The sequence below is a fragment of the Gekko japonicus genome, unplaced genomic scaffold (assembly GCF_001447785.1).
Source record: "Gekko japonicus isolate JY-2015 unplaced genomic scaffold, Gekko_japonicus_V1.1 scaffold458, whole genome shotgun sequence".
NCBI lineage: Eukaryota > Metazoa > Chordata > Lepidosauria > Squamata > Gekkonidae > Gekko > Gekko japonicus.
The window spans coordinates 12,458-25,406 of NW_015176465.1; the positions used below are offsets into that span (position 1 = coordinate 12,458).

A 12,949-nucleotide genomic window follows, 5' to 3' on the forward strand; every position below is an offset into this window, starting at 1 on the left:
TGTACCAGGAGAGACGGTTCCGTAGATCGGTTGGTCCCAGATCATGCAGGGCATTGGAGGTTAAAACCAAAACCTTGAATCGATCCGGCGTTCGACTTGGGATCCAGTGCAGCTGGCGGAGCACCAGTTGTATGTGTGCCCTAAGAGGGGTGCTTATAAGCACACACGCAGCCGCATTCTGGACCAGTTGCAGTTTCCGGGTCAGTCTCAAGGGCGGCCCTGCGTAAAGCACGTTACAGTAGTCCAGCCTGCAGGTGACCATTGCATGGATCACTGTGGCTAAGTCGGGGTTGGGGGGGGGACACAGGAAGGGGACCGACTGCCGAACTTGGCGCAGACAGAAAAAAGCCAGTCTGGCAACATTTGTGATCTGGGCCTCCATTGCAACGGAGGCATCCAGAATAACTGCTAAGCTCTTCGTGAATGGCCTTGGCGTCAACGGGTCACCGTCAAGGCCTGGAAGTTGGCATCCCAAACTGGGATCTTCCTTGGCTCAGCCATAGGACCTCTTTCTTCGATGGATTTAGTTTCAGCCGACTCGGCCTCAGCCAATCAACCACGGCCTCTAGACCCCTGGCCAGATTGTCTCGGGCAGTATTCAGCCAGCCACCCACCAACAGATATAGCTGGGTGTCGTCAGTGTACTGGTGACATCCCAGCTCAAAGCGCTGTATCAGCTGGGCAAGAGGGCACATATAGATATTAAATAACACTGGGGAGGGGACCGGCCCCCCGGGGGACACCACACACCACAGGATGCCGCGTAGAAACCTCATCCCCAAGTGCCACCCTCTGTCCCCGACCATGGAGAAAGGAGACAAACCATTTTAAGGCCATCCCACGAATTCCCATGTCAGCGAGACGGTGGGTCACTAGGTCATAATCGACCGTGTCAAATGCTACTGTCAGGCAAGCAAGAATCATGGGTGCCTTCAAGAGGGAACTGGATAAACGTATGGAGCAGAGGTCCATCAGTGGCTCTTAGCCACAAGGTATAAATAGGAACTCTCAGTCTGGGGCAAGGGATGCTCTGTAGTCTTGGTGCTTGGGGGGGGGGCAACAGTGGGAGGGCATCTGGTGTCCTGGCCCCACTGCTGGACCTCCTGATGGCACCTGGTATTTTTGGTCTTTGTGTGACACAGAGTGTTGGACTGGATGGGCCACTGGCCTGATCCAACCTTGGCTTCTCTTATGTTCTTATATGAAGCAGAAGTCCATTGGTGGCTATTAGCGACAAGGTATAGATAGGGACTCTCAGTCTGGGGCAAAGGATGCTCTGTATTCTTGGTGCTTGGGGGGGGGGCAACAGTGGGAGGGCTTCTAGTGTCCTGGCCCCACTGCTGGACCTCCTGAGGGCACCTGGTATTTTTGGCCTTTGTGTGACACAGAGTGTTGGACTGGATGGGCCACTGGCCTGATCCAACATTGGCTTCTCTTATGTTCTTAACAGCAGCGCTGACCCGCCTCGGTCCAGCTGTCTACGGAGGCGACCAATGCTGTCTCCGTCCCATAGCCAGGGCGAAAGCTGAGGTGTTCAGCTGCCGCTCTCTCAAGTACCTTACCCAGGAACGGGAGATTCAAAACTGGGCGGTAGCTGGATGGCTCAGTAGGACCCAAAGATGACTTCTTTAAGAGCAGACTCACCCCTGCTTCCTTTAAAGCCCCTGGGAAGGTCCCTGAACTCAAGGATAGATTTATAATATTCACCAGGGGGACCCGAATTCCATCTCCACTGGCTTTCACCAGTCACGATGGACATGGGTCTGGGAGGCAGGTGGTGGGCTTAACAGCACCCAGAATTTTGTCGACCTCGTCCTGGAAGAATCGGCTGAATTGGTTCATTTCTAAATCCAAAGGCGGCCAAGGGGCCTCCACAGTTCACGTACTGTATCAACAGTGGCTGGCAAGTCATGGTGGAGTGACAAGATTTTATCCGCAAAGTAGCTCGCAAAAGCCTCACAGCTAATTCCGAATTTCTAGTTTTTGAGGTTCCCTCTGAGGGACACAATGGTTTAATGTTCTTATTACCCTAAACAACTGAATTGGGCAGGAGCTAGCAGACACAATGGAAGTCACATAAAATTCTTTCTTTGCAGCTTTCACTGCCCCCTCATAAAGGTAAAGGTTCCCTTGCTCGAAAGCCAGTCGAATCCGACTCTAGGGTTGCGGTGCTCATCTCCGTTTCAAAGCCAAAGAGCCAGTGCTGTCTGAAGACATTTCCGTGGTCATGTGGCCGGCATGACTAAACACCAAGGCGCACGGAACGCTGTTCCCTTCCCACCGAAGTGGTACCTATTTATCTACTTGCAATTTCTTGCTTTCGAACTGCTAGGTTGGCAGGAGCTGGAACTAGAGACGGGAGCTCACTCCATTATGTGGCACACTCAAAGACTTTGGCCACCAAATGAGAAGGAAGCACTCGCTGGAGAAGACCCCGATGCTGGGAAAGACTGAAGGTCAAAGAAGGGGACAGCAAAGGATGAGATGGTTAGACAGTGTTATTGATGCAACGGGCATGAGGTTGTGCAAACCCCGGAGGATAGCGGAGGAAAGGAGGGCCTAGCATGATGTGGTCCATGGGGTTGCAAAGAGTTGGACTCAACTGTGCAAATGAACAACAAAAAAGGAAGGGGAACTTACAATATCACTGCCAGAAAGTGATGACACAGAAGAGGCGGATGAACCTGACGACAACTGCTGGGTACCAATGAATGACAACGGCAGACGCTGGCCATATAGCGATTCAGCATCTCTGTTCTGGACTGCAGTGCACAGAGATATCGGTTCTACCTTCTTCATCTGGATATCTGCTAGCATGGACATTCAACAGTTAGCATTGCATATAAACGCATAATCTAAAACACTAAGTTTTAGGTAGGCAACATTAGGCAGTTTACCACAAAGTGGCAATTGCACTATATGATTCAAAAAACATTGCTTAACCACGGCTTGAGGTAATGTCTGTGATAACAAATTATTGTTTGCAGTCAACCAATACAAGAGAAATGGAAACTATGGTTTGAATTAAGAAGAGATTGGATTTATACCCCGCCCTTCACTCGGAGTCTCAGAGCGGCACACAAACTCCTTTCCCTCCCCCTCCCCACAACAGACACCCTGTGAGGTAGGCGGGGCTGCGAGAGCTCTTTCGATAACTGCCCTTTCAAGGACAGCTCTGACAGAACTATGGCTTGCCCAGGGTCATCCAGCAGCTGCAAGTGGAGGAGTGGGGAATCAAACCCGGTACTCCCAGATTAGAGTCCGCACACTTAACCCCTACACCAAACTGGCTCTTAAGTTTGCAAGCCACGATTTTTCAACATTTGAAGTTACAACCCATAGTTACGGTGCCACCTCTGGAGGCCGCACCGTTCTTCAAGACTGACCTTCCTAAGCAGATGGAGAAAGAACACAAGGAGAACTGACCTCTAATGAGAGAGATATCTGAACTGAGCCACTGTGTAACACGAGAGAGTTCACTGACAGCTACTTACAAAAAGTGTAAGCAGGCGTTTTTAAATGAATCCCTCCACTCACCGACATCAGCTGACAGGTTAACTTTGCTTCCCCATTTCTTTTTAATCCAAGTTCTGTAATCAATAACTTCCTGTGTTACTTTGATGATTCTTCCTAAAGTGCTGGAAGAGAAATGTAATCCCATATTAAGGTACCTGGGCACAAACACTAAAGCATAATTTTTCTGCTTGAACAGTATTTGGTTGGAACACTTTCCCTATGAGGAAAGGTTAAGGCGCTTTGGGGCTCTTTAGCTTGGAGAAACGACGGCTGAGGGGTGACATGGTCGAGGTTTATAAGATTATGCATGGGATAGAGCAGGTAGAGAAAGAGGTATTTTTCTCCCTTTCTCACAATACAAGAACTCGTGGGCACTCCATGAAATTGCTGAGCGGTCAGGTTAGAACAGATAAAAGGAAGTACTTCTTCACCCAAAGAGTGATCAACACATGGAATTCACTGCCACAGGAGGTGGTGGTGGCTACAAGCATGGACGGCTTCAAGAGGGAATTAGATAAACTGGGGGGGGGGTCAAGAGGGGGAGGGCTTCTAGTGTTCTCCTGGCCCCACAGCTGGACCTCCTGATGGCACCTGGTATTTCTGGCCACTGTGTGATACAGAGTGTTGGACTGGATGGGCCATTGGCCTGATCCAACACTGGCTTCTCTTATGCTCCTATGTTCTTGTGTTCACTGATTCATGGAGGGATGGCTGCAACCAAGATGCCTCTTTAGATGTGCAAAGAGCCTTGTGTGTCCTTCAGGGTGCTTTTGTCAGCTCCCCACCACTTGTCTTGGGCTGTATTAAAAGGTAAATATACAGGTTTCCCTTGCTTGAAAGCTAGTCGAAGCCGACTCTAGGGGGCGGTGCTCATCTCTGTTTCCAAGCTGAAGAGCCAGTGCTGTCCGAAGACTTCTCCGTGGCCATGTGGCCGGCATGACTAGACACCAAGGTGCACGGAACAGTGTTACCTTCCCACTGAAGCGGTACCCATTTATCTACTTGCAACTTCTTGCTTTCGAACTGCTAGGTTGGCAGGAGCTGGAACTAGAGACGGGAGCTCACTCAGTCACATGGCACTCAGGTCTCGAACTGCAGACCTACAGACCTTCTGGTCTGCAGCTCAGCGTCTTAACCTCTGAGGCTGTATTACAAAGCCCAAAAAGATTTTAACAGCCAGTGCATAATGTGGAATGGAAAACCTGCCCAATCCAGTCATGAAGTTCTCTGGGTGCAGCGCAGCACCTTGCTGCCATCAGTTACAGAACCCAGTTAAAAGGACCATTAGGGCAGAAGTGCAAAGTCGAGCCAGTGCATGTTCCCTAAGCAATGGACAATACCAACACAGAGTAACTGGTTACCTTTCAGAATCTCTGTTAGGATATGATCTTGCAAGCGGAGACACGGCGTGGCTAAGTACAATGTAAGCGTAATCGAAAACTTGCTTTACTTGCATGGCACCGTAAGAACTTCTGCCAACATCATTGCCTGTAACAATTAAATGGAAACACAGATAAGCTTCATCGACAGCCGTCTTTCATTCTGGCCGCTGGCCATTAATGCTTACTTCTGTGTTCGTAATTCCAGGGGGACAGCCATGTTCGTCTGTGGCAGCAAAAACAAACGGGTTTTGTGGCACCTCAAAGACTAGCAGCATCTTTAGTTCAACGTGTTGCGGAGGACAGCCCGCAAAAAGCTAATCCTGGAATTGAGTTTTATTAGTCTCTGAGAGCCACAGATTACTTCTTTGGGTTGTTGCCATTGATTCTACATTAAAACTTGAAGCATACAGCACAGGGAGCGGAAATGGGCTTGCTTCCTCCACATAGGTGATCCCCCCCACACACACATATACCCAGGCACTGATTAGCACTTGGCTCCCATCTGCTGTTTGCCAGACACTACTGTTGACCTACGCAAACATACCATTTAACAGTTATTTCATTTTCCTCAATGCCTCCTGGAAATAAGAGAACTCTGCTTATTCAGCAGAAGATCACATCACATCACAGAACATCATCACTATTCAGACCCTGAGGCATAAAATCCAACCGTTCCCAACTGGGACAAGAGAGGCTATGCTGTAAAGTCGCGGCGGCTGACTTATGGCGACCCTGCAGGGTTTTCAAAGCAAGGGACTAACAGAAGAGGTTAGTTTGGTGTCGTGGTTAAGTGTGCGGACTCTAATCTGGGAGAACCGGGTTTGATTCCCCACTCCTCTACTTGTACCTGCTGATGTGACCTTGGGTCAGTCACAAGCTCTGGCACAGCTGTCCTTGAAAAAGAGCAGTTTCTGTCAAGAGCTCTCTCAGCCCCACCCACCTCCCAGGGTGTCTGTTGTGGGGAGGGGAAGGAGTTTGTAAGCCGCTCTGAGACTCCTCTGGGTAGTGAAGGGCGGGGTATAAATCCAATCTATTATTATTATTATTGAAAGAGCTCTCTCAGCCCCACCCCCCTCCCAGGGTGTCTGTTGTGGGGAGGGGAAGGAGTTTGTAAGCCGCTCTGAGACTCCTCTGGGTAGTGAAGGGCGGGGTATAAATCCAATCTATTATTATTATTATTGAAAGAGCTCTCTCAGCCCCACCCCCCTCCCAGGGTGTCTGTTGTGGGGAGGGGAAGGGGAAGGGGTTTGTAAGCCGCTCTGAGACACCTTTGGGTAGTGAAGGGCCATGGGGTATAAATCCAATCTCTTCTTCTCTTCTCCTTCTCCAGAACAACCCTGGACTTCTTTCGTGGTCACCCATCCAAATACTAACCAAATACTACCAAACATTTTTGTATTCTACCTTTTATATCAGTGATGAATATTCAACGGTACAACACCGTATCAAGAATTCCAGTGTGCCCACAGTGGGGACAGGGCAAAGAAGAAGAGATGGCTTTTATAACCTGCTTTTCTCTACCCTAAGGAGGCTCAAAGTGGCTTACAATGGCCTTCCCTTTGCCTCACCACAACAGGCACCTCTCTCGGATGGGGCTGAGAGAGTTCTGAGGGAACCGTGACTGCCCCAAGGTCACCCAGCAGGCTTCCTGTGGAGGAGGAGTGGGGAATCGAACCCAGCTCTCCAGACCTGGGTCCACCGCTCTTAACCACTACACTATGGATTCTGATTCTGTAAAGAAGTCAGAAACTGAGGCAAGTTAAAGGGGTTGTTTCGAGGTAACTATTTAAAAACAAGTGCCAGGAGCAGTGTTCCCTCTAAGCTGTAGAGTCCTGTGAGCAAAAATTCTACTGTGTGAGCTCCTGGCATTAAAGTTGTGAGCAGGCAATTTGGCTACTGCATGAATTAGTGTGTTCTGGAGCCCTCCTTCCTGAGCTGAGACAAAAATGTGTGAGCCGGAGGCTAAAAAACTGTGAGCTAGCTCACACTAACTCAGCTTAGAGGGAACACTGGCCAGAAGTATATTCTGAAACCTTTCTTCAGACACCTTCAAGCTCAGTGCAAAATCAGCTTTCTTAATGAAAAACATGCCCGTGATATCCGTTCTCTCACCAGGCAAGAGAGGATCTTCGATACACAACATGGATGGGCGATAACCGTAAGTCATGGCTTTCAGAATTTCTTCTTTGGCGATATAGGCACCTCCATTTTTTATCCTAATACCAGTTTTCAAGTAATTAAAATTCCTTCCATAGAGTTCAAAAAATTCTATTAGAAGCATTCCGAGATTTTCATCTGATCTCCTAGCATCGATTCGCGGGTGCAACTGCAAAACAAACAAAAAAAGGTCTTATAGCATTTGGGGGACAACCGTTTATATATCTGCCAGTCTGTTGACAGTACAGGATGATGGTTAAGAGAGCTCGACTATAAAGAGAACTGGGTTCGAATCCCACCTTCACCACAAAATTTACTAGTATCTGTGAGGACCATAGATCCTGCCCTAACTCCATGGAAGAAGAGTGTGTGTGGGGGGGATGGATATACCTAATAAAGGCCCCGGCCACACGGAGCATTTGCCGTGCTAAAGATACGGATGATAGGCGGAGTTTTCTGGGCGCGATCACACCGCAACATCTGGGAAGCGTAGTGCTCCCGTGGCTATCCTGTGGCTTCCCGCCGAAGATGCGGAGTAAAAAACTAGTACTTACGAGGTACCGGTTTCCGGACACCGCGGGGCAAGGGCGGGCGTCTGTTCGCGTTTCCGGTGGAATCCCGTGGCATCCGGCGCCCGCCGATGTTCCGTCGCAAACAAGGGGTTCCCCCCCCCAGTCTCTGCAGGATGCACAAACGTGCCCAACGGCGCATGCGCACAAACTTCGGTTAAAAAAACCACCCATTTGCCATGGAAGCGGCGCCTAGCGATTGGTGTGATCATGCCGCGCCGCTTCTTTGCCGCGCTGCAGGATAGCCGTGTGATCGGCACCTCACCCCCTAACCACGGGACCTCGACGGGACGTGTGATCGGGCGGCCGCGTGTTATTTTGCTCTGGGGCAAACAGCCATGCTCCCCCCCCCCCATTTTCCGGCCCGTGTGACTGGGACCAAAGACAAACAAGATAATGGTTACAGATAGAACTGGGTCATAGCTACCGAACTACCAATAATCTGTCATTTTTCTTAATGTCCCTTAACAGCCTCTCCTCATATTACAAAAGCGAGGGCTCTTACCAGCGTACTGCGTTTCAGAATGCTGTCGCATTACTTTTCTAGCAAATTACATGTTAGCTATATTTAGGCAGAGGAAGGCCCTTAAGGAAAAGAGAAATGTTACAGGCAGGAGAGGCAGGAGACAGGCTGGTCAGATGTTACGCAGCACTGCTTATTTGTACTGCTACAGCCAAAGCAGAGAGTTTTATCACTCCGATACAAAAGCAAGAATGTGAACAATAGTTTCAATTTACATAGAAGTTTCGGTGGGAAGGGAACAGCGTTCCGTGCGCCTCGGTGTTTAGTCATGCCGGGCACATGACCACAGAAATGTCTTCGGACAGCGCTGGATGAGCACCGCAACCCTTGAGTCGGACTCGACTGGCTTTCAAGCAAGGGAACCTTTATCTTTTTTACACTTGTGCAAAATTATTTTAAAAACCCTCTCTAGGTTATTTTGGAGGGCATAACTGTTCCAAGTAAAAAATGTGAATAACGGTGACTGAGTCAGAGCAGGTGGAAGGAACAATCCCATGTATGGGACGCCTTCTTCCAGTAACTGAGAAAAGCTATTTCTAAGCTTTTCACTAGGGAGGAAATTCTCTGTGGCTCAAGGATACTATTCCACGGGGAATTGTTAGAGTCACGGTAGGCAGTCTGGCTTAATGAATTAGATAAACTCATTTATAAAGCAGCAGATGTGCTGGATACAAACTTGTCAATTGCAGCCACGTGAAAATGTAGGTAATATCAGGCTGTACAGATGAAACGCCATCATGCTGTGTGATTTTAACCACCCACAAAACAGTTGCCCAAGGAGGGAGCTCTACAAGACCAATCTTCACTCTCCACATTGTGTGTACATCTGTTCTTTCATCTTGACCCCGTTTCTACGTAGTCTTTTGTTTCTGTGCTGAGCAGGCGGGACAAGGGACTATAAGACAGATCTGTAGCTGATATAACAGGGGGCCCCTAATGCTTTTCAGCCTAGTGGCACCTTTCTGACAAGGTGGTGGGCACAACTATAACATGGCTGCCACACACAGAGGGGACAAGAGCAGCAGTTTTAAAAATACACTGGGAAAGAGGGGTGATGTCAAAATCACTGTGCATTTTGCATTTTACAGCTCCTTTGCCATGGTGACTGGGAGGGGGATGGAAGAGTGTGAAACCTGAATGCTTTCGTTTTCCAAAGATGCTTTGATGTATGTTATCTCTCCTGCTTTCCTGAGAACCTCTTATGGCCTTGAGTCTCAAATTTCTGTGCTGGCTTTTGTCTGACATGTTGGGGGGATGGCACTAGATGGGGGGATGGATGGCAGTAACATTTGGTGGGTGAAATCCCATGGGGTGATTGGTTCTGAACCTTTGAGGGCCCTTGCTTGAACCCTGTATATCTATTGTTTTTGTGCCTTTAAGCTCAGTTCTAACACAGCCAACGTATAGGCTAGATCCTATCAATGTCTCAATAAACTTATCCTTCTTCGAAGTGAATGTTGTTGAGAACTGATTTACCCAGAGGTCTGACAGGTGAGAGAATAAAATCCACATTATGGTGGCAGCTACTGCTGAAACAAGGTTATTTTAATTTGCACAGCCAATCACATCCCCAATGGCCAATCAGAAGCCCTGCTGGCCAGGAGCCCCACCCACATTCTAAAAATACCCGGTGGGGAGGTGTTGGTGGCTACCATGGTGCCCACGGGGAACCAGCCTTAAGACTTGTACAGCTAAATAAACAGGAGCAGCCCAGTTAACTCCTACACAGGATTCTCTAGAAGGGTAAAGAATAGGATTGCCAGACCCCCCTGGTGGAGGCAAAGGCCCCCTGCTAACCAGCCCCACCTTCCCGCCGCTGATCAGCTGGCTGACCGGGGGGGGGGGGCTTACTCTGAAAAAGAGGGAGATTCATCCAATGTGCAACAATGTGTCTACACTGTTGCCCATGTGACTAGGAAGTGATGTCATCATATCCAGGAAGTCGGGGTGACGCTATGGTATTATGGCAAAATGTATATGGTAGAAGCCAAATTTACCAGTTTTTTTGCCCAAACATCACTTCTGGGTCATGACGTCACTTCCGGGTCATGTGAGCAGTGATGGAGACATACCGCTGTGTGTCAGGTGGGCCATCCTGCTGCCCCCAGTAAGTCTCCTCCTGCCCCGCCAGTTGCCAGGAAGGGACCTGGGCAGCCCTAGGGAAGAGTCAACGTTAGCAGAAAAGGACTTACCTGCAAGAAGCTAATTGCCATTAAAATTAGGCTGTAAGAACTAATTCCACCAGTAAAAACTTCATTCAAATCCCTCTGAAGGAGAAACTGTTTTAGTACTAAAATCAAGTACGGCAGCAACGAGTATTTCTGCAAATGAAAAGAAAAAAGCATTCTGTAAGCGAAGTTAAGCAGAATGTAGCTCTTCTATTAGCACCAAATAATCTTGTGAAATTTTATTATCTACTGACTCTGTTACAGATTGAACGTGGAGCATTAAGGATTTCATATCGAAACAGAAGTTTTTACACACTGCTAGATACATGGTACCTAACTGGATGCTGGTTAATGTGGTGTAAACAAGCCATAGATATCCTTCACAGGCTTAGGGGTGACAAAACCATATATGTGAAGGACTTTCATATATGAAAATATGAATTTCTGTTCATATATAATAAAACACAAATATTCACAATCACTGACGACTCTACACCAAGGCATTGAAGCAACCACCAAGCAAAGAACCATAAACAAACCTATGCACTGTCTTTCTGTATGCAAGCATCACCAGACCTTAGAAAGGTCTACAAAGATGAACACTTCTTTTCTTTGAAAAACGGAGAACCAGAATGTCATGCAAGACCTTTTTGACCAGCGATGTATGAACTCTCAAGCAGTAATCTAATCACATGAAGGACACTGGTGTGGTGTGGGGGGGGGGGGGAGATGCATGCTTTTTGCAAGCCAATTTAGATTAAATATTCAACACATGTACATGCACACTGTACATGCAACACATGTACCTGCACACTGCCCCTTGGGAATTTTACACCTACCCTGACTGAGAATACACTTACAGCTTAATTTACACATGTAATCCCTGCTGTGGCACATGTGCAGGGAAAGACCTGCATCGCCTAGATGGCCATGCAACATTCTATATGTCATAACTGGCTGCCAGATGCCCATAAGGATCATTTGCCATGCAGCACAGGTCCTACTGTAGAAAAAGCAGCAGCTGCTGTGACGTCAGCGTCACTTCAAGCCAATCTGCATCTGAGCAAGGCTGTCTGTGTTACTGGGGGTCAGCTCCTGTTGTTTCTGCCCAGCAACTTCCATTAATCAGGACTTCTCAGTCAATCAAGTAAGTTCCCTTTTTGGAACAAAAGTTGCCTTTTGATATTTTTTTTTCTTTTTAGCATGGACGGCTTCAAGAGGGAACTGGATAAACATATGGAGCTGGGGTCCATCAGTGGCTATTAGCCACAAGGTATAGGTAGGAACTCTCAGTCTGGGGCAAGGGATGCTCTGTATTCTTGGTGCTTGGGGGGGGCAACAGTGGGAGGGCTTCTAGTGTCCTGGCCCCACTGCTGGACCTCCTAGTGGCCCCTGGTATTTCTGGCCACTGTGTGACAGAGTGTTGGACTGGATGGGCCACTGGCCTGATCCAACATTGCCCTCTCTTATGCTCTTAAGGATGCTGTAATCCACCTTGAGTCTCAGCGACAAAGGCAAGCTACAGTTAAAGGACCATCCCTCCTAACAAAGATCCTAGACGCACATTTTAGCATCTTTGGCCGAAGGGTTTTGCTCTCACAAGCCTCCACACTGGACAGCTCAGCGCTCCTTCCAACCTCCCATATTCACATAAGGTAACTACAATTGCATCTATGTCATATGTCATATGACAGTGTCATAGATGCAACGAACATGAAATTGAGCAAACTTCAGAGGATGGCGGAAGACAGGAAGGCCTGGCGGGATCTGGTCCATGGGGTCGCGAAGAGTCGGACTCGACTGTGCGACTGAACAACAACAACAAACTACAATTGCCCCTAACACCGCCTCCTCCTCCCTGCCCCCAACACCTCCCTCTTCTTCTTCTGTTGACCGTACCTTCATGTAGTCTTTGATAAGTCGAGCTGCCTTCACACCGGTCTCCACATTAAAACTAATGTCAACTTTTACTTCTGTTTCCTGGTCAGTGAGCTTTATTATTGGTACCTGCAACGACAGTTAAACCAGTCAAGTCAACCAATCCCAACAAGCAGACATTTTTCAGCAGGGAGGTTTTTCAGCCGCTGATCGACTGAAGTAATGAAGCCGCTAAAATGGTTATTTGTTCCAGAACCTAGAGAGAGATCCAAGCACAACTCACTAGGGAACCTGAAACCACCCCACTACGCTTAATCGCACACTGATTTAGGCCAGCCTTAGGAACAATCATCCAGGGACTTGTTGCCCATTCCCTGCTCCCTCCAGATGGACTCCCCTCTCCCCGTGCCAGTTCCACTGTGGCCAGCACTGTTTCTTGCTAAACAAGGTGACCTGAACCAGCAGCAATGATAGTTTTATAGGTGAAGGGGCCCGTGTGACTCTTGTCTAGCTTTAACGTCAAAAGAATGGTGAGGCCTTAACATGCAATGTTGTGCTTCATCACAGTGCGTTCCTTTGGGAGAGGAAGGCTTCTGAGGAAGAGTTATGGCCTCTAAGACAGTGCAGTCACACACTCCACAATCACTCCCCCCCCAAGGAATTCCCTCCCACCAGCATGCATGGCAAACTGAGCAGAGCGATGTTTGACAGAAAGCATGTACCTGATCTCCCTGGCGGAAGGAGTCAATACAAAGT

The 12,949-nt window shown here is 48.4% G+C and overlaps 1 protein-coding gene across 3 annotated transcripts in view; it reads right to left on the reverse strand.

The window, feature by feature from the left end:
* PAPD7 (PAP associated domain containing 7) overlaps positions 1-12,949 on the reverse strand; it is a 36,133-nt gene that overhangs the window by 2,676 nt on the left and 20,508 nt on the right. For 2 of the 3 annotated variants that reach the window (XM_015427088.1, XM_015427087.1), the window contains exons 5-10: positions 12,215-12,322; positions 10,340-10,468; positions 7,011-7,224; positions 4,878-5,004; positions 3,538-3,638; positions 2,641-2,810 (exon numbers count right to left, since the gene is read on the reverse strand). In XM_015427088.1, the coding sequence (XP_015282574.1) occupies positions 2,641-2,810; positions 3,538-3,638; positions 4,878-5,004; positions 7,011-7,224; positions 10,340-10,468; positions 12,215-12,322 (849 nt within the window). The remainder of the gene's footprint in view (positions 1-2,640; positions 2,811-3,537; positions 3,639-4,877; positions 5,005-7,010; positions 7,225-10,339; positions 10,469-12,214; positions 12,323-12,949) is intronic. The other variant, XM_015427089.1, reaches the window with a different exon arrangement.